Here is a 26,263-nt window from a genome sequence, read left to right on the forward strand (position 1 = left end):
CATTATTATCAGCAAGCGTGACCAAGCATCGTTTTTCATCACCAAGTACGCGCTTATTTGCCCCAGGGCAGTCTAGCGTCTTTCAGCAAATTATAAGACTGTCCTACGTGCCAAAAAAAAGTGCAGTATAAATGGCAGGTATTTGTACATTGCAATTAAGTTAACTCTGGATCTTTGTTTTGTTGTTGCCCTTTTTTCATTATAACTAAACGTTTTGCAGAGTTTCGCAGTAAAAGGTTTCTTTTTCATTGCGTGAATTTGTCACATTTCACTTATGGTAGCTCAATACGTGTTGAGAGACGACAAGGCCTGGTTGATTCTTATGCGTTGACAACATCTTACCTGCCGGTCTAACCATGGTGAAAGCGGCGGCCAAAAATATTTGTTATAATATCATGAGGAAAAAGGCGGTATGTACGGAAATGATGAGAACAGGTAAGATTAATTTATATGTTAACGATAAATGCTACAAAGTAGGTTTACCCGAGACCTTTATATATGACTAAAACTTGACTATGGCGTGAATGTGTTTGTGTACTTGGGAGAGGGGATACCCAAAGCTATGTTAAATATTGGTAATTTGCAATCACACTTTATTCACTTTACTAAGCCCGGATATCCAGAAGCCCCTGACGTCCCTACGTGGGCATTGTGCATAACCACGTTTATTGTTTTTCGCCGCTATACGTTTGATGTAATTTAACGACATGAAGATACCAAACCAGATTCAAATAGTTATCTCAAATACTATGTCAAACCGTGTGTTGCTAAAACGGATTATTGCATTATTGTTTCTATGTCAAAAAATATGAAAGATTAATGGACACAGAAATCACAAACAGATTTATAAATATAACTTATATTCAAATGGATTGGAACGACAAGTGTTTAAACTGTTGATTCCGGTTTCAAACACGGTTAACCTATGGTCAAACATTGATGTGTTTTACATCATTGTTACCACATAATGCCATTTGTCAGGCGATGCTATAATCGAATGGTTTACCACAGTGGTTCCCAACCTTACGTGGACCATGGCCCCCTTAAAGTAACTTTTTGGCCTCGTGGCCCCCTTCAAGTTAATTACCATGTAGGACCTGTGGCCCCATTAAAATGTAGATAGCAATCTCGCGTTGGAGTGCGGTATTATTTTGGCCTTAAACAGGTCTTATAGAGTAAATGAGCGTGATAAACCTCACTATAAACAAATAGTATGTGAAATAGTCCATTAAATTCGGGAATAAAGTTAAAGTAAAAATGACTTTTAGTGGGTGTTTCTTGTGAATCTACGCCCGTGGCCCCCCGGAACACAGCTCGTGGCCTCCCCGGGGGGCCATGGGCCCTGGTTGGGAACCACTGGTTTAACACTTTAACTTAATGCATGGATATTTATCCACTCTAATCGCGGAAGCATTAAACAGGTTTCATTTGTTTTCAGATCTGAAAAAAGTGTTAAATCTGAGCGACTTGACGTTTCTTTCCATTGGGTCTATGATCGGTTCCGGGTTGTACGTTTTAACTGGAACCATCGTACGAAACGTTGCAGGTCCCTCTACTGTTTTAAGTTACGTGCTGGCAGCCATTGCATCTGCACTTTCAGCAGTTTGTTACGCAGGTATGGCAAGTGACAACTAATTTAGAGTGCCACAATACATATTGGTAATAAAAGCAACTTTGTACGAGAAACGCAATTGCAAGCCAAATTTATGCATATTTATATACACAAACTTTTTGGTATCTATTATTTGTTATTGTTAGCTTTCTATAACGGTTTCCATTTAAAAATGGTGATAATTAGAAACGTATAACAGCGTTTCCCCTGGTTGCACTGACACCAATTCCCGATTTTTTTAATGCATTACGAAGAATTTGTGGAATGATTTCAGCGTCCTGTGTAAAAGCATGCAAATAATGTCCCAGGGCTGCTGGATACCTGGTTTTGACAGTTTACCGAACGGCCAAAACGACATATTGGTTTTAGCGCTAAAAACGCCTATTTATAAACAATTTACATCCTGGTCTATGTCCACAAAATATCAGTTTGTTGTCCGTGCCGAGCCTGACCGTTATAATGCGCTGAAAGAGTATTGACCGCTTTTCCGTGGATTGTGTTTAGATTATGGCGCACCGTATGTTGAAATTAGCATTGAATTTTGTAGCGCACGACTTTTGCTAACCTCTAACGTTAGGTGTACCGTACTTTAGGCACCACTGTAATGGAAAAATAAAGTTTGGTTTTCAGCATACAAAATTGGTTTTCAATGATGATAAAATTGACTCCACGCAACGTAATACACTTTCAGGTATATTATTAGGTTTGATGTAATTTCACTAATGCAGAAAATCTAGTTTCAACCTATTGGTTCCAAAGTTGTATGTGATAAACTTTTACGGGGTAGTGAATTAAATTTGGTGGACGCATTTTTGTATTCATCTCTATGGGAGCTTTGAAAATGTTGGTGACATTGATTCACAGCATTATCACAGCAGAGTTGTTTTCCCATAAAGTTTGTCCCAAATTGTCTTCCGTTGTTGTGAATGACTGTTGCCTAAAAACGTCCTGTGTCGACGATGCCATGCGCGGATTTTTGTTACCGGATGTTGTTATTCATTTGGTGATGTGCGCCGATGTAGATGCATCGGAATAATGCAAACCGATGCTTACTTACCAATTGCCAAAAAACATGCGTCAAGCATATCAAATCATGTTTCTCCTCTTGTAACGAACACAATCTAATTAGTATCGGAAAACAGAACCTTCCGAACCTTGGCATTTGTCTATACCGCCCATCTATAGGCGTTTTGTGCACCTATACGTGGGTGGTATCGACCTATGGGTGAAAAATTGTCTTATATTTCAAAACAAATTGAGTACAAAGGGACTGAGGGGTAAAATTGTTGAAAAGCCTTTAACTGTTCGTGACTCCTGCGGGACAACGTTCTTAGATGTAAATAAAATCGCTTCATGTATAGCCTTATAATAATGTTTGCTCCAAGTTCTTTAAGATTGTTGGTTGAAGTACAACCGACTGGGGTGATAATCCTACTCAAGTTGAATTATATATTTTTATTGTTTATTTAAGCAATATTTTTATTGTTATTACGTAATACGGCCTCTTAGGAAAAAAGGCTGCATGCCAAGTTACGATTTGCAATCTTGCGACTACAGGGCGGTCTTTTAAAACTGTTTAACCAACAAGCACACAATAATTGCATTATTCGACATAAATATATCTTCAAAATAATAAAGCCAACATAAACGTTTTTCCACATCATACGTAAAACTTTTTGCCAGAAATTAAAATTTCGCTTCAGTACTTGCCGTATAAGCAACAAAATTAACATACAAATCGATTGCGTTCAATAATTGAAGTGTTATTAACTATAAGCACAATTTGTTTTCAGAATTCGCTGCCCGCATTCCAGTTACCGGGTCAGCCTACCAATTCACTTATATTAGCGTTGGAGAAATATGGGCCTTCATTATCGGCTGGAACGTAGCATTGGAACACGCAGTAGCAGTGGCAGCCATTGCCAGAGCATGGAGCGGGTATAAACAGGGTTGCCTACATTGTAATGGTGCTTTGTAAACTTATCCTTTGTTTAACAATGCGTGCCAATGACCTATTGTGCTATGCAGAGCTAGTCATTACATTTGGGTGTGTTGTTATTTAAGTTTCGCGTTATGGTTCGAGTTTCGAGTTATTGTCACTCAATTGGCCCTTATTTAATGAGGATTTGAAAAAGGATTGACTTGGTGATCTAATATTATTGCATTCAATCTAACATTATCCAGATCTAGACAGCAATTGCAATAAGGCGTGCACTTATAGCCAGAGTGATTTTTGTGGCAATTGGGGTGTCATTACATATTTTCAGTAATTGCAACATGGTATTACATGCGTATTCAAAACAGTATTATATGGGAAACACCTGTGACTGTTTTATCTGGTTTAAATGGGTTAAATTAGTTATACATGGTCCACTGCTAATTTCTTTTACAATATAGCATTGAATACCGTTTTAGCGCAAAACGGAAACAGTCTAGGTCGGATTTATCGCAAAAATACAGAGAGAGAAATTTGTTTGTTGGATATATCTTACTGCATGACTTAATTATCTGCATGGAAAATGAAACATACCACGGGCTAACTAAGGGACACACGCATTATGCTTGTGTTGTTGTTTGTCATTTACCGCAACTGATATTACGTTACCAATTCGCAATCGAATCTGAGTCACTTTTTCACTCTTTTAATCATTGTTGTTAACTCGACAGTTACACCTGTTTAGTTGTTTTAATGCCATTTTACTGGTACATTTTCGATAAATCCCCACCTAAATGATACAGTGTTTAAAATCGCCGAAGCAGCTTTCTATTAGTTTGTAGTTTACGATAGATTTTAGCAGTTAAAACGTTTAAGAACATTTCAAAGTGTTTAAAATCACATGCAAATAAATATAACTTTGTTATAGTGCAGGGCTTCTTAACCTTTCACTAAGGAACAATATACACGCACTTGAAAAGTAAACGTAACTGCCAGGGAACTTGGGTATATAGACCACACTATTTTTACAATCATAAAGATATCTTCGTTTATATACTTGATCTAGGCTAGGGAAATGCATATGCTGTCCACCTGTTCTTTGCAAAACGGCTACAGGCGTGCAGTAGGCCACACAGACCGACATTACAAATACAGTCTACAGACAGTTCACGACTGTTTGTGTTACGCAACCAATTTGCTCTATTCATATGCAACCATTGCATATCACGAAATCATACAAACTCTAATGACAAGAATGTCGCAAGCTCATGTTGTATTGCAATACTGTTTATGATCTTAATGACCGACAAGCTGTTGTGTGTATGTCTCCTTGCCCCGATTGCACAATGGCTATGTATTTTCCAACCCTCAAATTATCCTCTATCCCAGCAGTTCTCAAACTGTGCGTCGCGACGCCTTGGTGCGTCGTTCCAATTTTTTCAAGGGCGTCGCAGCATAGTTTCGTTTCGTGGCTTTTATTTGTTGTATCAGTAAACACAACTTTAATAATAAGTTTCCTTATTACCTTTTATTTCCTGGTGCGTCGCAAGGTCAGAAAACTTTTCCAACGGCATCGCAACAAAAAAGCTTGAGAACCACTGCTCTATCTTAACGGAACTAGCCACGTTCATCCTTTGTTGCTAAATGCACTATATTTAAACACTTTTAAACATGGCTACCTTAGGGCTTGACAAATAACTGCCTGGTTCTGTAATTTTGCGAAAAATCTGCCTATTGACAACAATTTTACTAACCTTTGTATTTTCGCAGATACATGGACGGTCTATTCGGTCACCCGATACAGCAAGGCCTAATCAGTTGTTGTTCGATGCCCGGTGGTCTAGTTGCAGATTACCCGGACTTTTTAGCAGTTGGTTTGGTGGCAATACTTACCATTATCGTCGCCCTGGGTGTCAAGCTCTCATCCAAAGTTAACATTGTGTTTGCCGCCTTGAACCTTGTGGTCATCCTCTTTATCTTCAGTAAGTTTGGTCTAACAATTTTGTTAGGTTTAATTGAAGTCGGAATATGTATCTTTCAATATAATGTAACCAATGTACATATAATCGTTGTAACGAACACTCTGTTTGATTTTAAACTTTTTATTTTTCTAATTTCATGTATCGATGATAATGGTTTGAGGAATAAAGATCGAGCAATTTGGCCCGAAAACATAATAAAAAATCTAGAGTTAAAAAAATCGTGACGTTACTGGTTACCTAACGTTCCATGTGGACCAACAGTACCGTATAATCGTCCTTCTCGTGACCATTTGTATATGCAATTAACTGGATTACTTGAGTACATTACGTACACGCCTAATGTTAGACACTTATCAAATGATAACCCTTATTTATTAAACCTTAAAATTGTTAATATACCAAAAAATATTTCAGTTTTCTGACTGAAACTTCCTGTGCTGTGGCGTTTAAGTTTATCAAATAGTTGCTGTCCTTACCTTTATACTACCAGTACTTGCAATCTCTATAGTCTCTCCGTTTCTGTTCATATTGTGTTGCTGCATATTTTCCACGAAGTAAATGAACCATGCCATCGCCTCACGACTCAATTTTGGCTTATGCAAACAAATTTAAAATGTGCTTCAAATTGTTTCTCAGGTACGGGTATGTACCTGGGTAGGATCGAGAATTGGACAAAAGTCGAAGGAGGATTTTTTCCGCACGGATTTTCGGGAACAATAAGCGGTGCCGCTACGCTCATCTTCTCTTATGTCGGTTACGAAGTTGTCGCATCAGCGAACGAAGAGTCGATTAATCCGAAACGGTACGGTATACATAGGATATATGTTTAACAAAGCCTGAGGGAATACGTTGAATACGTTGGTTTCCAAAGCTAGTACCAATACTAACTTTTACGAATATGTAACAAGACTAATAAGTTTAGTAAACCTTTTTCAACACACATAAAATACGATAACAAACAAAGATTTGGTTACAAAGTTTCTGGTCTTAAGAGGCACACCTACTGTTGGTATATTGGACCAATTTTCATTTGAAATGTTACCTAGAACTTATGTTGACAGATTTTAAGCCACTAACCTTCACTGTGTACCCACATCCACAGTAACAATGTCCACACCCATTCATTATTACCTAAAAAGCATCCAAAGTCTTCAATTATTTCGCCTTAACCACATGCTTTAATCCGACCTAATCATTTTTAATTCAGGGACGTTCCTTTGGCCCTTGTCATCTCTGTTACCATGGTAGTCATTGCCTACGTCAGCGCTTCGGCGTCATTGACCCTTATGGAACCGTGGTACAATGTGTCTGCGGCCGCTCCCTTTCCGTCGGCCTACATCAGCCATCAGTGGTACTGGGCCCAGTACGTTGTTTCGATTGGTGCTCTGGCAGCCATGACTGCTGCCATGCTTGCAGCTATGGTGGTAGTGCCACGTTACGTGTATGCAATGGCTCGTGATGGACTTATTATGGAGTTTATGGCTAAAGTCAATGAGAAAAACGGGGTAAGCATTCTTGAGGGGGTTTGTAGAAGCGTGTTTTGTTTGATTAATTCCAGCAAGGGTGCATCTAAAATATACAGGATCGCTTGGATCGGTGCATTGTTATCACCGCTATTAAAGTGATTTTTAGGTACACCAATTGATCCAAGCGTTCCTCTATATTTTAAATGTGCCGGATAGGCAATACATTTTTAGGACCTTTGCCGTTTTGTACATTACTCGGTTAAAATTTGCAATAATTAAAATTACTAATAAACTTTACGAATATTTGTTGAAATACATACTTGTTGAAAGCCAATTTTGCGCGTTTTGTGTATGGTTCGGTAATGGTCAAGACGTGGTCTCTTTACTTCCACCTAGCGTCAACTAAAATTACTTTTTGTTCCGCTAGGTGCCAGTAGCGTCCACCATTGTGTGTGGGATTTTCGTCATGATCACAACAGCAATCTTTAGTCTTCACACTTTAGTGGAATTTATCTCTATCGGTCAACTTTTGGCTTGCACTTTCGTTTCAATCTGCGTTATCAAGCTTCGATATGGACCGAACCAAATATCAAGGTTGGGGATGTGTTGTTTTAGTTTTCTGTATTAGAGTTAAGGAGTTTTAGAAACAATAGGCAGGGACTTGCATTGTCTTCTAGAGCCCGGCTTTTAGTCTTTTGTACAAACCACAAGTATAAGAGTAGTGAAAAGTCCTCCTACGAAGTTTTAAAATCATTTCCAAAAAGAAGTTTTTATCAGAATGGGAACCACTTGTCCATTTTTCAGTTACGAAAAACAACGAGGACCTAACAAATTTAGCTTTGTCGAAAAATAAGCAAGAAAGTGTTTTGTTTTTGTTGCAAAACCAACGCATTTTATAAGGTGGATACACTAGCGGCAAATGTCTTGTTACCAGTTGCACTGATAAGACCTTTCGGGTCAAAACAGTGTGCACTTTGTGTAGCTTACTTATCAAACGTTTAAAAATAAACTCGAAAATTCGGCGTCCATATAGGTACGAAAGTTTTGAGGACGATGCACCAACAGAGCAAGAAAAACCCTCAACCGGTGCCAACGCAAATGCCACCGAAGAAACCAACTTTGGCGGAAAGAACAACATCATCGCTGAGCGGAAAGCAGTCTATGGAGATGAAGACAACGAGTCTGTAGTGGAAAATGTTTGCGGGACAGTGAAGACCAGCGTTCTAGCTTCAAGCTTTGGGCGTCTTTTTACCTGGACTCTGCCTTATAGGCCTGGAAGATTGCCGTTTCTGTCTTTGTGTTTTTCGATTCTCTTTGCCACAGCCGCTTCGGCGCTTTGTTTATTCGGCTACAGAGAATCAAACGAGGCTTGGTTTATTATACTCTTGGTCGTGTTTGTGACACTCGCCTTAGCGAGTCTATTCTTCATCATGACTTTCAAGCAGGACAACACCATGCGAACATTTAAGGTACGTAATAGTGTTGTAAATACGTCTTTATACCAGATACATGAACACAAGTTAAGATATTTACCCATTAAAGAAAGTGTTAGCTGGATAACCTAGTATCAATGGGGAAAAAAGGTTCGACTAAAATCTACCATTATTTCCACCAAGTTGACGTTTTAGGAATCCAACACTAGGCATTAGCATTTCCAAAAGACAAATTCGGCTTTACCAAGAATCTTGTAAGAAAGAAAAACTTTGGCCACTAGTTTATCTCAAAGCTTTGCTCTGTCCCAAGCAGTCGACAAAAATGTCCCCAATACTGCTACAATGGAAATAATGCACATACAATATAACATATTTTTTGTTTCCTAAAGGTCCCTCTGGTTCCCCTCATACCGTACATGAGCATCGTGATCAACATTATTTTAATGCTGAAACTGCAATCACTCACATGGCTACGATTGGCGGTTTGGATGGCAGTTGGTACGTGCCAAAGATTATATCCAGAAGCTAAATTTTCGATGCAATGTCTTGCAATACACCGTGTATTCAAATCCTTACTAACGTGAATTTGATGTCCCTTGTTTTTAGGCTTGGTGATTTACATCGCATATGGATACCGCCACAGTAAACAAAAATTGGAAACATGATGATGGACTTTTAAGTGTGTCAATGAATATACCTCCCTGCAGATTTTATCTGGTACAGTTAGCTGCGCGAAAAAGTGGGCGTGGTCGCCTAATCGCGGTGGGTGTGTCTCTTGGTTCAGCAAGGATTTGCCTCGTGTTGATTGTGTCAAATTTAGCTTTCCCATTTGATTTTTTCTGCGTATTGAGTTTGTAGGCTATAGTCGCAGCAGTTTTTGAATGGTTAAAGTGCGAATATGTGTGTCTTTGTTTACTGTTTATCTTATTTATTGCAAACAAAATATGCGTTTTTTGAAAGACTGAATAGTCTTATTTTAAGAATTGCGATACAATAATGTATTGTATTCTATTTACAAGTACAATATTCCCTTTTGGGCTTGACATTATAATAGATTTGGTGTTCGTATAAAGGTTTGCGTATTGTACACCATAACAAATACTTTTTTAAAATGTTGTTTTTATCTCTTAGTGAAAGAGTATTTTTTATGTATAAGTAATACTGCAGAGTAGCGGTAACCTTTATTTGTTTCAGTTTCTTATGACATATTGTGACTGAACCATTTTACACATTTTTAATCGCAATTTGTCTTGCAAACATCCTATTGGTGATTCTCTTTAAAAAGCCTTTCTTTCTTTATTGTTGCTGATTTTGCCTCTCAATTTCTTGTTACTACCATTGTTTAGGACTTTAGGTGTTTAAATTTTATCTTCTTTATCTTCGATTTGACGTGCATAGATGTAAAAGATAGTATTTATTGTGATATTCGCTATAAACTCCAACAGTACTTAACTCCAGGTCAGGGTTTCTAAATCAGGGGTCCATGGACGCTAAAGGGAACCGTATGTGTACAGCAATGTGTCCGTGCTCAGAAGTGTAATGAAAATCTACGAACAACATGCCTCTTGGCAGGCCCGCATTTAGCTAAAAACACAAATACCTATTTAAAACGATACACAGGGACTTGGCCGAATGGTCTGGCGCGCATAACTGATATACAGACACACAAAAAAACTAATCGGGAATCGTCGTTGGTTCGTAAAAAGTAATAAATGTCAATAAATATATAATACATCTCCATAATGCTGACGGTTGGGACTATTGTGGTCGGGGCATGGTCATTTAAAAAAAAACTTAGTTTCTAATGTAAAATTTTTAGTGCCTTACCCTACCCTTTATTTGGGTGTTAAATAAATAATTCAGCTCTTTGCGCCACCTATCGAAATTTAGGTCTGTCGTGAGGCCTGGTGTTATTAGCTCAACCTGAGTGTAATCAGGAAATCCATTGTCTAGTTTTAACTCTTGTCGGCTTACTCTCAACCGTCGTGGCCAGACAACATTTTTCAGTTTCAACCTCAGAGGTTGACATCTTGGGCTGGTTTGTAGAAACGGTCAATGCAAGCAAGTAAAGTCTTACAAAATGTGATAGATGAAGAAATAAGGCACCGGTTTAACCAATACTCCAATACTTGGAGTGCGTGTGTAGAATTTGTCGCTATGCGTTGGTTCTTTATTTGGTTTGCAACTCAGTGCCGATGTCGCATGTAAGATCCGCGAGCTGCAGCTTAGAAGGATACCATAGTAAGACCTCGATCGTTTAACTATAACAAAGATATGGGTTAGCGGCAGAAGCTCTGCGGAAGCAGCGGTGTTACCGTTACTTCCGATCTTTCAAGTCATGAAACGGGCAACAATGGTAAACCAGTATATAGAGTGATATCATCAAGGGATAAATATCGCATCTGTGGGTTTGTTTGTTCAATCATTTTGCGCGATTGCAAGATACAGTAGTAAGTATGTACACTAGTTTAATACAGCAGCAACTAACTTGGTATAGATCCTAAAGTATTTGATCAACATTAAATTGATAAAAACGCTTTGATTGTTTTAAAGAGTGCATAACTGCACAGTTAATCTTGTTTTTGCGGTTTATTGGGTATGCTGTCTTGTTTCGGTACAGTTTTGTCGGACGATTTTAGTCTGTTCTCGTAATCGTATGTGTTTAATTAAATCACTGGCATATCGCAAACAAAAAATAACAACACCTAAACCTTGTAAGACTAGGCCTACCTTCAGTTTTCTTTAAAAAAGTATTAATCTTGGTGTACGGAAACGTATATGTATGTGGGAATGTATAAATACCGGTTACACGTTGCTTCTTAACTCTACTATAACTTCTAGGTTTTTTTCTAAACCTAACTATCTGTAAAAGTCGACAAAAATGAAGATTACAAGTTGGAACTTACTGTTTTTCGTTGCTGTTGCAATGACTGCAGATGAAGGTAAAATACAATAAGATGTTTTTGTAGCATTTTTTTATATTTAATTGTTTAAATAAATCGCACCTGCCCTAAATTTAAACACCGTCGCACCTACCCTTTAAAGTTTTGTTAATCTGTAAAACTAATTTCGCTCTTAACTAAAGAAAAATCGTTTGCATTTTAAAAACACAAGCCTACATGGTCAACTCGATTTTTCTGAAATATGAAATCTAAGGTGATAAAGGTTTTTCATTCAGTCGTAGGTGATAGTTTATGCTACGATCAGGGGATATTGCCTGGTAACTCCGGAAAGCACGACATGGATGCGGATTGCAACATGACTAATTGGAGGATCGTTACCTCGTCTATTACCGAAATTCCATACATGTATCTGGCAAGAGGTGACATCGGTGAAGGCAACGAGTGCAGGGTATTAAATATTTAAAAAAATGAGACAATGGTCTGCATTTAAGGTTACAAATTTCCTAAACAGCGTTTTCAAACACTTTAATACTCAGTGCATGCAATTTTATGATAATTATTTCCAACAAAAGCTAAACTATTAAACTTTTTTGTGGTGCACCATTCCCGAGATGTCTTAAAGCAATTGGCAACCTTTAAAGGAAAAAATTTCTACACTGCGGACTGGTTTTGAACCTAAATTTTGATAACGGATCGGCATTAAAAAAACGTCAAATAGTTAGCAATAAAAACTTCTAAATTAGTTTATCATCCCCGGGATACAAAATGTTTCAATGCATTTAAACTGAAAACGATACGGCCCGGTAACGAACTCCTCGCGGACCGGCACTGGGTCGCGGCCTGGCAGTTGACGACCACTGTCTTTAAAGCCGTTTCCGATGGTTAATTCAGTGCCGCTGGATTCCAAGTTATGTACGTTTTCTCTCACTCATACTTACTGTGCTGCAATGTGTGGCCACTGCTATTTCTTCAAACATAAAACCAAAACAATATTAAACAAAATAATAACCTAAAAGTCTGAAAATTTTCCTTACTTAACGTTTCAAGGTGCACGAAGGAGATGATACCTTTGGCCCCTTGCTGGCAGTTTTCACTGGCGATGGGAGTGAAGTGGGTGCCGTCCGACCCAACAGTGGCAACCAGATGTTTTTTGACTGCGACTTGGCAAATCCACATACACCATTGCTATGGTCTTACCAGATAAGTAAGTGGCACAAACCTTGGATGCGAAATTCCATACAGGGCAGGATTAGTTATGCTGCATATGTTTTACAAATGCATCTTTTGCAACATTACCACTAATTTTAGGCTTGTTTCAACCAACCATCCACTTACACCTCAGTTTCCTAAGCAACCACGGCACAGGGTAGGCTACCTAAATCACAAAGGCTTTGGCCAAAGGGCGTCTAAACTCTATGTCTGTTTATTTGACTCAGAAAATGCTTATTCGTATCCCAGCCAACGTTCCACTGCAGTAAATGATTTAATTAATGCATAATGCAGCAATACACAGTCAACAATTTACGGTTTTAAGTAAGACCAGGCCTTTGGGATTTAGGCTTGTAGTTGAAAAAGAATGGGTTATTACAAACGTAACATTTTAGCAACGTAATACTTGGTCTAATTTAGTAAGTTTCAATAAATCCGATTAAAAGCATGTTGTCTAACAGTTTTGTACGACGACTGTGGAGGACGCTTTCCTTCTGAAGGCACTCACGAAATTTCTTCGCCCGTTGACCCTGACACCGGGTCTAATTATCCTCACTGCGCGTTCTGTGTTTGGGAGTTCGACAGCAACCCAGAATGCAAACACACCTTTTACCTGAATACCACTATATTCAGCGACAATGATTTTATTTTTGTAAGTATTGTCATATTGGTATGTTCAATACCTCCTAGAAAAAAAGTTCCAAGCCAACCAAATTGACAAAAACTGACACTTGAAAAACCCACCGTTTGGGCACCCGCAAATGTCACAACAAACGACTACAAACAATTACGATTAAATTAAAACTTTTTGCGTATGATTCCTTAACAAACTTTAATTATTTTTCTAACCACTTCTTTAGATCAACTTTGGCCCTGATAACGTTGGAGGGTTTGGAAATGCGTTGAGGTACGGGAACGCTACCCACCTGTACTTCGGCCCGGATAACAGAATTGCAATGATTGGAGGCAGTCACTTCAGAGTGATGTTTGTTAGTGACGGCAGCGGTTTTACATTTGGATTCCGCATGACTATAGAAACAGGTGAGCCGACAAATGTACACGAAGCTTGCTGATGTTTGGTAGAAAAGTCTCACCGTCAGCCAAAATCGATAAATATTTAACCCAGACTCTATGACACGTAAGGGATTACATTGGCTTAGATTGTGATATGTTGTTAATAATATGATAAGAGATGAAAGCTCGAAAAAAGTGTAAGGCGACATTTATTCCCAAATGTTCCGCAAATGCTTATGCCACCATTACTGATACAACCTGTTTGGTCCATTGTATTAGTTACATTACTTAAGCACAGATCCGTACGCAGTGTTCTGATGTGGCAATCTATCGGGTGCTAATTATCAGTTGCTACAACAGTTCATATGGATGTTTGATAACACAATTAAAAAGCCGCGATTAGCATAGGAAGCACGATCCCATTGAACACACCAGTCAACAGATTGCCAGCGCATACATTACCGTTTGCAAAACAACACGAGCCCGTTAACAGGAAACATACCGGATATATTGTGTACCCCTGTGAGGATATTAATCAGTACACTGTGGTACATAACGGTAGCAGTCTATAACGTTTTTTTTTTCTTTTTTCAGAATGTCCACCTCCGGATCCGCTAACGTGTGGTGAAGTTGTTGAAATCTTGTAAGTGTCTGTTATAGTAACGTTATGTTCGACTAGGTCTTGTGTAATCTATTAATGGTTGATAGGTAAACTATCTACATCATAGCCTACCGTGTTTATGGTATCTAAAAACCCGGACTTGCATAAATTTTTGAGTAAACAAACTTAACTTGCGCCTACAAATTCATCAAACGTTTTATTCAGCCTGAACGAAGATACGCTCCATAAACTGAACGCAACTACCGGGGACATTTTGTACATCGCACCGAGCGAGGACGTTAAACCAGAAGACGTAGATCCGAGCTGTGTCACCACCATCTCGGACCCCTACTTCATCTTTAACGTCACCCAATGTGTCCCGGTGGCTGAGGTAAATGCCAAGTGGTTTAACAAAGAAAAAACTTAACATGTTGCTTACAAGACCAAATTCTAAACACCATGCTGTTACAAAACACGCTGTTACGTTCCTTTCTGGACATAAAAATGGTTTCAGAACAGTTTCGAGTGACCAGTACCAGAAGTCAACTACTCATTTAAACCAGTGTTTACCCGGAGAATGAAAGTTGCACCATACAACGATTATTGTTAGGTGGTGATTACGTCACATAATGTTTGTCATCAAAAAAAACACACAGATGACGCCAGAAAAACATTGTTGGCGCGACGACTCGATATTTCGGTATAGGGTCATTTTTTTCGTTCTGGTATTTTGTTTGTGACGCCCGATGTCGATAAGAAGCCGGTCCGATTATTATCAACCTGTTAAGAAAAAATCTAACGCCCATACAAAAATCTATTTTTAAAATGATTGTTTTGCATCTAAAAGGAATCGGACGGAGTAATCAAACTGACATACATCGTATGGAACCAGAAATATCTGGATCCGTCGGTTCCTGTTCAACGCTACTTTATCTTCTGTGTCAACTTTACTTGCGAGTTTGAGTCCAATTATACTCTCACATCATCTGAACTTGAACCAGAGATCAGGTAAATATACAATTTCCGGCTAGTTCAAGGGTCTGAAACTTTCCTTCGCGTATATACGACAATCAACGCGTGTTTATGTCCATATACAGCGCGAAACGGCATTGGTTTTCGATAGTAGTTACAAATTAACCCACAATTCCGTGATGTGCGATTAGTTGTGGGCTACAACTTATAAAAACTTCCCAGTGAAAAAAAATGTGGTTTGTATTGTTTCGTTTTAATTACCCAAGATTGTTTCCACAAAACCATTGAAAATTTCAAGCAAGAAAACACCGATAAAGTTCAATCGTAAATTACACTAGAACATTGGAGAAATCCTAAAAAAACATAACGGAATTACATTACAAAATCATGTCAACATTTTACACAAGAACTTTTGTGATAACCACACTACATTTCTGGTATATTATGATAATTTGGAGATAGCCCTTGTATAAAGTTCGACTGGGTTATGCAATGCATGTCCATAACTACACACTAAAAGTGCCTATACAAACCCAGCACGCTTGTGGTTTGATTGCCGGTTTAACATGAAACAAATTTTAGGAAAATCGGATTCGATACGGACCCAGTGGACGCACAATTCCAGGTTTCACTCGAGTTGTACAACAACGATACATTCGAAGACCCATTGGCCGACGACGCTACAATAACTGTTCCTCAATATGTTTACGCTGAAGTGGAAATGACAGATGTTCCTGCATCGGCAGACAACTTTCATGTGGACGTACGTTTGTAGACTTTTGAAGAACGTAGAATTGTGTATTTAAAGTATTTTTGCCCAGTACATACGTAAACCCAGTTCCAGACGGGTTATAAATTGGACCTTAGGACCATACATAAAAGCATCAAGCCAGAAAATAATAAGCAAGCTGCAGACAGTGCATAATGTTTCGACCTATAAGGTCTCTTTAGTCCAGCTGGTGACATATAGAACCATATTTCTTATTACATCTTTGGTCCTAAAACGAGTGAAAAAATCCAAAACGTTCTGGTTTAGCACGATTTGGTAACAAACATTTAACCAACAACCAACAACATAACAAACAGATGTTACCAAATTCTCGTGTTAAACTACTTTTTCATTCTATTTCAGATGACATCATGCTGGGCTACACTTACAGATCAACCAACAGTTAGTCCAATCTACCCCATTATCCAGGCCGGGTACTGATGCTCTTTAAAGTTAAAATTATATGATAAGAAAAGCGAAATATTTTTCATACTCCCTCTCGTAGTATTTTATTTAATAGTTTGTGTTTATTTTCAGTTGCCCAGTGGTGAACCCTTTTGATCCTTCCAACGCGATTATAATGTTGAGAAACAGCCAGCCCATTTACGGACAGTTTAAATTCCGTTCATTCGTGTGGACCAACGTCACTGATCAAGAAATTTACGTGCATTGTGACGTCACCATATGCGACACCGAAGCCGGCGAGTGCCCCGAACTGGTAAGCGATACTCTATCTAAAACAACAGCCTCTTTTTGGCAATCACAGATACAGTTGTAAGCTTAAACCTAAATGATACATAAAGATGCCCTGGCGCCCGCACCTACGACAACTTACGTCACAAAACGTTGAAATTCGCATGACAGCACGGGCGACATCTAACGGACAGAATAAATACATTTACCCTGCTACAAAATTTAGTTTCGAACAACATTCGACATCCGAAGAAAAAACGATCATACTAAATAACAAATTTGGTAACACGGCTTGCAAATTGATTAAACAGCCGATTTTGAGTGTGAATTGTTGTGTTTTGTTGAACTTTGGTATTGACCAATATTTGTTTGGTTTTTCAGTGCACCGAGAAGCGTCGCCGTCGATCAGTCGCGGCTGTGGGTGAGAAACGAATTCTTTCAGCTGGACCTATCCTAATCGCCAAGAAACCAGACCAAAAAGTCATCCAAGGAAACGAAGTCGACTATGACTTCATTCAAAGTGTAAGACCCATTCAGGAATCACATGAGCAAGAAATGATTGCCTTCTTTGTACTTGTGCTCGTGGCAGCCGCGTGCGCTGTCATTTTGCTATTGAGTAAAAAGTTGTAATGTCTGTTAGTTGAATGTGAATCAGCTACACATAAATTAGCTCGACTTGTTTCGTCCGATAAAATATACTTGGAATAAAATATAGACCAATACTATGAACGTGAGCTTTTTTCATAAGTCTTTATCTTTAGATTTGTAGGCAAAGAGTTTACATAACCACACAAATATAGACCCCAAAAGCGAGTTGCAACCATGTGTACAAAACAAGATTTCCAATTTTATTGTCTTGTTAAAAGTTTGAGGCCGCTGTATTACACGTATTAAATTAAACTCTGGCCAGAATCACTACACTGAAAATCGATGCTTCACTGAAAACTTAACTGTGATGTAACAAATAAACAATAATAAACACATGGTGAGACATCAAAAACTACACAATTAAGCTATGATGAAAGAAAAACACCCCCTTGGTGTACATCGAGTTTCGTGTAGGCTACATAACAAAAAATTCACAAACTGCACTTTTCTAACACTTGCTCTTTCTTAATGGTTCTCAACTTTCCATAGATCGTGGCTGCAAGTATCCCTTTAGGTGGCCCTCTGCTTGACAGTCGAAAAAGTAGATGTCAAACTTTAAAAACATATATGTAGTAAGTTCAGCACCAACTTCAAACGATTTCTCATGACTGGAGGAATAAATTGGCTGTCGAAACAAAACAGTAAGTAACGACAAATAAGCTTTTGTTGCAGAATCTTTGAAGTTTATTATATATAGGTCAGTAGGTAATTTAGCTTCAAGCAAATCAAATAGAGTATACAAGAACGGTACTCAGGGTGGTTTAGAAATCCACTGCAAAAAATATATTAAATTAAGAAAACGAAAGCACTTTTACTCTTGACAAAGCCAAAAGAGAAACAGATCGGTGACCATAGGCACAGGTTGAGAATTGCTGCCCTTAGTGCGCGAACCAAAGGATGGGAACCACTGCTTATATAGGATATTTGTCATTAAATCATTAATGCAAAACAAATCGAACTGTACATTATTTAGTGTACCAAACGAGCAAAGGCGAAAAACAGAAAACCAGGGAGGTAAACCTAGTCTTGGCTCTACATTTAGAAATGCCTACTCCAATTCAGATATTCGTTCGGATTTTATCAAACATGATCTATAAACTATAGTGATAGTCTAATCCAAAAGCACTGTATACTTGCAACAGGCCTAAATAACGAGTCAGTTACTGGTGGATTTAAATTTTAAAAAAAGTGAATCAATTTTATTTCATCAGTTGTGCATGCGGCAATCTGGATGTCCTGTAACCGTATGGCCTCATTTTTCTAATAACAAAGATACGAGGTTGGCGTGAGGCAGTTTGCGCTGTTCGCAGTCTGACAATAACTTCCTATCGGTCCATTCAGCGCAATAGGAGAACAAAAAACAAACCAACTGTTTCACTACCTGGTGTCATCATCTGGAAATAGCATACGGACCTTTGGTGCGTAAGACGAGCACCTCAAAGGTCTTTAGGTAACGGTTGCACACACTGTCTTTGTAAACACTTGTTTGTTCAATATTTGATATTAGCTAAGCGCAGTTTCCAAACTGAGATGTGAAAAAGGGATTTCTCGCGAGCTGCGAGGAACCCACAGTCTTTTAAATAAATCTTATGTGAGATAGTATTATGCAACTGTAAAGAGTGTAGGGCTGTACAGTTTATTGGGTATGCTGTCTTGTTTCGGTACAGTTTTGTCACATAATTTTTAGTCTGTTTTTGTAATCGTATGAGTTTGATTAAATTCACTGACATATTCCAAACAAAAATATCAACACCCAAACCTTGTAAGACTACCTTTAGTTTTAATGTATTAGTTATCTTGATTGTATGGAAACTCATAAATATATATGGGAATGTATAAATACCGGTTACACGGTAAATCAACTCTATCCTAACTTCTAGGTTTTTAGTAAATGAAACTTTCTGTAAAAGTCCAATAAAATGAAGATAACAAGTTGGAACCTAATGTTTTTCGTTGCTGCTGCAATGACTGCAGATCAAGGTAAAATACAATAAGATGTTTTGTTTTTGCAGATTTTTTTAATTTTAGCCGTTTTAAATTTTGTTGTGCGCTCAACTAAATTTAAACTCCGTGGCACCTGACCTTATTAATCTGTAAAACTAATTTCGCCCTTAATTTAATGAAAAATCGTTTGCAGTAAAAAAATAGTAGCCTACAGGGTTAACCCTGAGAGATTATTTTCAAATAGAATTCTAAGGTGATAAAGGTTTTTCTTTCAGTCGTAGGTGACGCTTGCGGCGATCTCGGGGCTTTAGCTCGTGACTCCGGAAAGAACGAAATTTCTGCTGATTGCAACATGACTCAATGGAGAATCCTTACTTCGTCTTTCACCAATATTCCATACATGTACTTGGCAAGAGGTGACATCGGCGAAGGCAACGAATGCAGGGTATTAGAAAACTGAAGCGATGATCTGATTTTAAGCTTACTAATTTCCTAAACAGCATTTATCAAGACTTGAATGCTCGGTACAAACTTTATGATAACTATTTCTAACAAAAGCTAACTTATCAAACTTTTCTGTGGTGCACTATTCTCAAGATGTCTTAAAGCACGTGCTTTATTTCCCAATGGCTATTTTAGTGCCGTTGGATTCCAAGTTATGTACGTTTCCATTGGGATTGATACTCATGTACGCTGTACTGCATTGTGTAACCACTGCCATTTATTCCCACATTACTTAACGTTTCAAGGTGTATGAAGGAGCTGATAATGCTGGCCCCTTGCTGGCAGTTTTCACTGGTTTGGGAAGTGAAGTGGGTGCCGTCCTACCCAACAGTGGCACAATGATGTTTATTGAATGCGACTTGGAAAATCCACATACCGCATTGCTATGGTCTTACCAGATAAGTAAGTGACACAAACCTTGGATCCAAAATTCTATACAGGGCTGGATTTACAAGTGAACAAAATTAAGGGGGCACCACTTTTCTACTTTGATATTTTTGTGATATCCCATGATTTAAATTTACTACCAAGTATTATTTTTAGTTAATGCTGCATATTTTTTTTCAAATGTGGGCCACATTTTACCCTTTGCAACATAATAACAGTAAATTCAGGTTTGCTTCACTTTCGCTTACATCTTAGTCTTCCAAGCCACCACGGCACGGGACAACCTAAATCACAAAGTCTCTGGCCTTGGGACGTCTAAAAGGCTTATTCTATGTCTATTTATTTGACTCAGAAAATGCTTATACATAGTCAACAGTTTGCGGTTTCAAGTAAGAGCAGGCCTTTGGGGTGTAGGGTTCAGGCTGGTAGAGAAAATCAATGCCTTATTTAAAACGTAACATTTTAGCAACGTAATACTTGGTGTAATGTAGTAAGTTTCAATAAATCCGATTAAAAGCATGTTGTCTAACAGTTTTGTACGACGACTGTGGAGGACGCTTTCCTTCTGAAGGCACTCACGAAATTTCTTCGCCGGTTGACCCTGGCACCGGATCGGATTATCCTCACTGCGCGTTCTGTGTTTGGGAGTTCGACAGCAACCCAGAATGTAAACACACCTTTTACTTGAATACCACGATATTCAGCGACAACGATTTTATTTTTGTGAGTATTGTCAGATTGGTAGTTTAATACCTCCAACAAAAAAGCGAATACCAAGCCAACCAAACTGACAAACACATTAAAAAACACACCGTTTGGACACGCGCAAATGTCACGACAAAGCGATTACAAACAATTACGTTCAATTAAAACTTTTTTTTAAATTTGCAAACACTTGTGTTTCTTTAACAAACTTGAATTATCTTTCCAACCACTTCTTTAGATAAATTCTGGCCCTGATAACGTTGGAGGGTTTGGAAATGCGTTGAGGTACGGAAACGCTACGCACATGTACTTCGGCCCGGATAACAAAATTGCAATGATTGGAGGCAGTCACTTCAGAGTGATGTTTGTTAGCGACGGCAGCGGTTTTGCATTTGGATTCCACATGACTATAAAAACAGGTGAGCCGACAAATGTACACGAAGCTTGTTGATGTTTGATCGAAAAGTCTAAGCGTCACCCAAAATTGATAAATATTTAACCCAAACTCTATGACAGATAAAGGATTAAATTTGCTTATATTGTGGTACCATGTTAATATTATGATAAGAGATAAAAGGCCGAAAAAAGTGTAAGGCGACATTTATTTCAAAATGTTCCGCAAATGCTAATGCAGAGTTGCAAGGGGGCCCGAAATCTGAGCCCAAACCCGGCCCGAACCCGAAAGTATGAGCCCGAAGCCCGGCCTGAACCCGAAACGTTTTTGCGAAGCCCGTTTAGGCCCGAAATTTTGATTGACAGGATGAGAAAGAAAAAAGAGATAGACAACAAACACAATAGTACACAATGGGGTAAACAATACGTTTTAGAGTAGAGTAGGCATTAGGTCAAAGCCAGAGTTACTTAGCTAAGCGATTTTATTTTTTAAATGGTGGACACGGAACGTAAAGTCAGGCCCGTTTTCTCACAAATACCTAAGCCCGAACCCGGCCCGACTTGCAACTCTGTGCTAATGCCACCATTACTAATACAACCTGTTTGGTACATTGTATTGGTTACATAAGTTAAGCACAGATTCGTATGCACTGTTCTGATGTGGCAATCTATCGGGTGCTAATTATCATTTGCTATACTACAGTTCATATGGGCGTTTGATAACACAATTAAAAAAACGCGATAGCAGCGTAGGAAATATGACACCGATTAAACACACCAGTTAACAGATTGCCAGCGCATTCATTTCCGTTTACAAAACAACACGAGCCCGCTAGCAGGAAACATACTGGATATATTGTGCACCCCTTTGAGGATATTAATCAGTACACTGTGGTACATAACGGTAGCAGTCTAAAATGTAAAATTTTCTTTTTTCAGAATGTCCAGTTCCGGATCCGCTAACGTGTGGTGAAGTTGTTGAAATCCTGTAAGTATCTGTTAGTAACGTTATGTTTCGACTAGGTCTGGTTCTCAAACTTTTTAAGCATGCGGCGCATTAATGTACTTAAATGTTTTTTCGCGGCACACTTTCCTGATAAACATAACATAAATTTTTCAAAAAATGTTCATTTTCAACTTCATAGTGAGGATGCTTTTCATTAAAATAACTAAAATATGAGCTCTGCTTCTTTGCCATGCATACCAGTATTTCGCTTTTAAGTCCTAAAACACCAGGGAATGTTTGCACTTCAAAATAGAAAATATTTGGAGGCATACTTGGAAATCTTTCACGGTACAATGGTGTGCCGCGGCACACAGTTTGGTTATAACTGATCTACATTATAGCCTACCGTATTTGTGTTATCTAAAAACCCGTACAAACTTAACTTCACAAATTCATCAAACGTTTTATTCAGCCTAAACGAAGATACGCTCCATAAACTGAACGCAACTGCCGGGGACATTTTGTACATCGCACCGAGCGAGGACGTTAAACCAGAAGACGTAGATCCGAGTTGTGTCACCACCTACTTGGATCCCTACTTCATCTTTAATGTCACCCAATGTGTCCCAGTGGCTGAGGTAAATGGTTGCCAAGTGGTTTAACAATAAAAAAATGACATGTTGCTTACAAGACCAAATTCTAAACACTATGCTGGTACAAAACACGCTCCTTTCTGGTCATAAAATGGTTTCAAAACAGTTTTGAGTGACCAATACTTTAGAAGTCAACTACTCATATAAACCAGGGTGTAACAGGAAAGTGAAAAATGGACCATATACAACGATTATTTTTGAGTGGTGATTACGTCACAAAATGTTTTTTATAAAAATAAACAAATGATCCCCCAAAAAAATTGTTGGCGCGACAACGCAAAATTTTAAGCAACACTTCAACGTTAAATACCAGAACGAAATACTGGAATAAAAAACGGCATCTTGTTATTTTGAATATTTACTTCAGTATTTTCATTTATATGTTTCGGTAATTGGGTCATTTTTTTCGTTCTGGTATATCGTTGGTGACGCCTGATGTTAATAACAAGCCGGCCTGATTCAACCTGTTAAGAAAAAAATCTAACGTCCATACAAAAACTATTTTCCAACTAATTTTTTGCATCTGAAAGGAATCAGATGGAGTGATCAAACTGACATACATCGTTTGGAACCAGAAGTATCTTGATCCGTCAGTTCCTGTTCAACGCTACTTTATCTTCTGTGTCAACTTTACTTGCGAGTTTGAGTCCAACTATACTGTCACATCGTCTGAACTTGAACCAGAGATCAGGTAAATATACAATTTCCGGCTAGCCCAAGGGTTTACAATTTTCTTCACGTATATACAACTTAATACATGCGATCACAAGAAGAGAGAATAGAATTGAAAACGATAGCATCGGTGCTACCCTGTACCAGCGCTCAAGATTAAATTTTCAACAAACTTTGCTGCAGTTTACAAAGAGAGAAACCACTTTATAACAAAGGTTTGAGCTCGTATCACTCCCATAGAACACATCTGCTAACACTACATTTTGAGTTATTGTTGACAAGATAACGAAAATCAACCCAACGTAGTGTCGAGATAAAGCGCGAAATGGCATTGTTTACCATAATAGTTACAATTCCACCCAGACTCCTATTCTGTGCGACTAGGGCTATAACTTACAAACTTTTAAATTTTAGGAAAATCGGATTCGATACGGACCCAGTGGACGCACATTTCCAGGTTTCACTCGAGTTGTACAACAACGATACATTCGAAGACCCATTGGCTGACGACGCTACAATAACTGTTCCTCAATATGTTTACGCTGAAGTGAAAATGACAGATGTTCCTGCATCGGCAGACAACTTTCATGTGGACGTACGTTTGTAAACTTTTAATGAACGTAGAATTTGTGTATTTTTGCCTATTGGACCTTAGGACCATACATAAAAGCATCAAGCCAGAAAATAATAAGCAAGCTGCAGACAGTGCATAATGTTTCGACCTATAAGGTCTCTTCAGTGCAGCTGGTGACATATGGAACCAATTTTCTTATTACATCTTTTGTCCTAAAACGAGTAAACTTTAAAAGTTCTGGTTTAGCACGCAAAATATTTCTACTTCGTAACAAAACATTTAACACTTGGTAACAAACATTTAACACCCATCCAACAACATAACAAACACATGTCAATAACATCTCAAAATAAACTACTTTTTTATCCTTATTTCAGATGACATCATGCTGGGCTACACTTACAGATCAACCAACAGCTACTCCAATCTACCCCGTTATCCAGGCCGGGTACTGATGCTAACATTATACGAAAGAGATAAATGCCAACATTAACATTATATCTCTTTAAAGTTAACATTATATGATAAGAAAAGCGAAATATTTTTCATAGTCTCTCCCGTAGTATATTATCAGAAGTTTGTGTTTATTTTCAGTTGCCCAGTGGTGAACCCTTTTGATCCTTCCAACGCGATTATAATGTTGAGAAACAGCCGGCCCATTTACGGACAGTTCAAATTCCGTTCATTCGTGTGGACCAACGTCACTGATCAAGAAATATACGTGCATTGTGACGTCACCATTTGTGACACCGAAGCCAGCGAGTGCCCCGAACTGGTAGGCGATACTCTAAAAACTATAGCTTCTTTTGGCAATCACAGAGACAGTTGTACGTTGAAACCTAAATGATGCACTAGGGGGGGCACACCTAGGACAACTTACGTCAAAAAACGTTCAAATTCGCGTGACAGCACGGGCGACATCTAACGGATAGAATAAATACATATACCTTGCTAAACCATTTTGTTCCGATCAACATTCGACATCCCAAGCAAAATCGATCGATCTAAAAAACAAATAGGGAAACACGACTTACAATTTTTTTAAACAGCCGCTTTTCAGTGTTAATTGTTTTGTTTTGTTAATATTTTGAATTGACCAATATTTTTCGGTTTTTCAGTGCACCGAGAAGCGTCGCCGTCGATCAGTCGCGGCTGTGGGTGAGAAACACGTACTTTCTGCTGGACCTATCCTAATCGCCAAGAAATCAGACCAAAAAGTCACCCAAGGAAACGAAGTCGACTATGACTTCTTTCAAAGTGTCAGACCCCTTCAGGAGTCACACGATCAAGAAATGATTGCCTTCTTTGTACTTGTGCTCGTGGCAGCCGCGTGCGCTGTCATTTTGCTATTGAGTAAAAAGTTGTGATGTCTGCGAGCTGAATGTGAATTAGCTGCATATAGAGTAGCTCGACTTGTTTCGTCCGATAAAATATACTTGGAATAAAATATAGACCAATACTATGAACGTTAGCTTTTTTGTCACGTCTTTATCCTTAAGATTTGCGGGCAAAGAGTTTACATGACCACATGAGGCGCTATGGTGCAACATAAGGTTTAAAGTTTGCTATTCGTGGCGTTTTTCCCCACATAAATTTCAAAAACGAAAAGACTTTTTAAACAACGAAACAAAAAACATAAAGGAATTACCAGTTAATTGCACAAAAACAGAAACTACACTCAAACAGTCAGATTTACACCTTATTAACTTTATGGTTTAGATCAGTGGTTCCCAACCTTTTTGTAGTCACGGACCCCTTTTATAAATCTTATCGGTCCGCGGACCCACAACGTAATTTAATCTTTTTTCGTTTCCCGCATTATGCGTTTTTATACTTTCGTTTTTGGGGGCAGAAGTTTAATCAACCTCCACAGTCCGTTAATCTCAATAAAGTTCTGTACTGTATCCAGGGAGTCGAACCGGAACTGAACCCGAACCCGCGAACCGGTTTGAGCGGTTAATTTTATTAATCCTGAACCGAACCCGAACCGCTAATTGCGATTTTCTAAAAACCTGAACCAGAACTTTGAACCCCATATTTTGTTTGGCGTTGGACCCGAACCAGTAAAATGCAATCTGTTTTATATTTTGTGATTTTTATCAAAACAGCGCACTAAAGAATACATGAGATAACACTTATAGGGTGTATCAAAAATAACAGTGCACGGTCAAAATTCTTTTTGGGTTTGATAAGGTCTGGCAGATGATGGGTAGAATTAAATTGAAATGATTAATAATTTGAAACGGT

At 38.4% G+C, this 26,263-nt stretch overlaps 3 protein-coding genes across 4 annotated transcripts; all 3 read left to right on the forward strand.

Annotated features, from left to right (window-relative positions):
• Nucleotides 1-195: 195 nt before the first annotated feature.
• LOC145237282 (cationic amino acid transporter 4-like) lies at nucleotides 196-9,881 on the forward strand. 2 transcript variants are annotated; one of them, XM_080100085.1, is made up of 10 exons: nucleotides 197-435; nucleotides 1,439-1,615; nucleotides 3,406-3,550; nucleotides 5,319-5,530; nucleotides 6,167-6,332; nucleotides 6,738-7,035; nucleotides 7,424-7,590; nucleotides 8,030-8,465; nucleotides 8,819-8,927; nucleotides 9,036-9,881. In XM_080100085.1, exons 1-10 carry the CDS (start codon nucleotides 357-359, stop codon nucleotides 9,092-9,094), a joined length of 1,848 nt encoding a protein of 615 aa, XP_079956211.1. In that variant the 5' UTR covers nucleotides 197-356; the 3' UTR covers nucleotides 9,095-9,881. The 2 variants fall into 2 exon arrangements, with proteins under 2 accessions (XP_079956210.1, XP_079956211.1); XM_080100084.1 differs by lacking the exon at nucleotides 9,036-9,881 and having other exon boundaries at nucleotides 196-435; nucleotides 8,819-9,029.
• A 1,353-nt stretch (nucleotides 9,882-11,234) lies between these two features.
• On the forward strand, nucleotides 11,235-17,315 carry LOC145237284 (uncharacterized). Its single transcript, XM_080100088.1, has 12 exons — nucleotides 11,235-11,371; nucleotides 11,608-11,780; nucleotides 12,380-12,536; nucleotides 13,003-13,193; nucleotides 13,402-13,582; nucleotides 14,150-14,198; nucleotides 14,382-14,547; nucleotides 15,004-15,164; nucleotides 15,711-15,891; nucleotides 16,261-16,331; nucleotides 16,435-16,615; nucleotides 16,972-17,315. The coding sequence occupies exons 1-12, from the start codon at nucleotides 11,311-11,313 to the stop codon at nucleotides 17,218-17,220; spliced, it is 1,821 nt and encodes a 606-aa protein (XP_079956214.1). The 5' UTR covers nucleotides 11,235-11,310; the 3' UTR covers nucleotides 17,221-17,315.
• A 1,808-nt stretch (nucleotides 17,316-19,123) lies between these two features.
• Nucleotides 19,124-25,474, forward strand: LOC145237285 (uncharacterized). Its single transcript, XM_080100089.1, has 12 exons — nucleotides 19,124-19,218; nucleotides 19,458-19,627; nucleotides 19,932-20,088; nucleotides 20,606-20,796; nucleotides 21,017-21,197; nucleotides 22,111-22,159; nucleotides 22,590-22,755; nucleotides 23,301-23,461; nucleotides 23,857-24,037; nucleotides 24,394-24,464; nucleotides 24,611-24,791; nucleotides 25,135-25,474. Exons 1-12 carry the CDS (start codon nucleotides 19,158-19,160, stop codon nucleotides 25,381-25,383), a joined length of 1,818 nt encoding a protein of 605 aa, XP_079956215.1. The 5' UTR covers nucleotides 19,124-19,157; the 3' UTR covers nucleotides 25,384-25,474.
• Nucleotides 25,475-26,263: the final 789 nt, after the last annotated feature.

The sequence above is a fragment of the Phallusia mammillata genome, chromosome 7, assembly GCF_965637545.1.
Source record: "Phallusia mammillata chromosome 7, kaPhaMamm4.hap1.1, whole genome shotgun sequence".
In the NCBI taxonomy this organism is placed as follows: Eukaryota; Metazoa; Chordata; class Ascidiacea; order Phlebobranchia; family Ascidiidae; genus Phallusia; species Phallusia mammillata.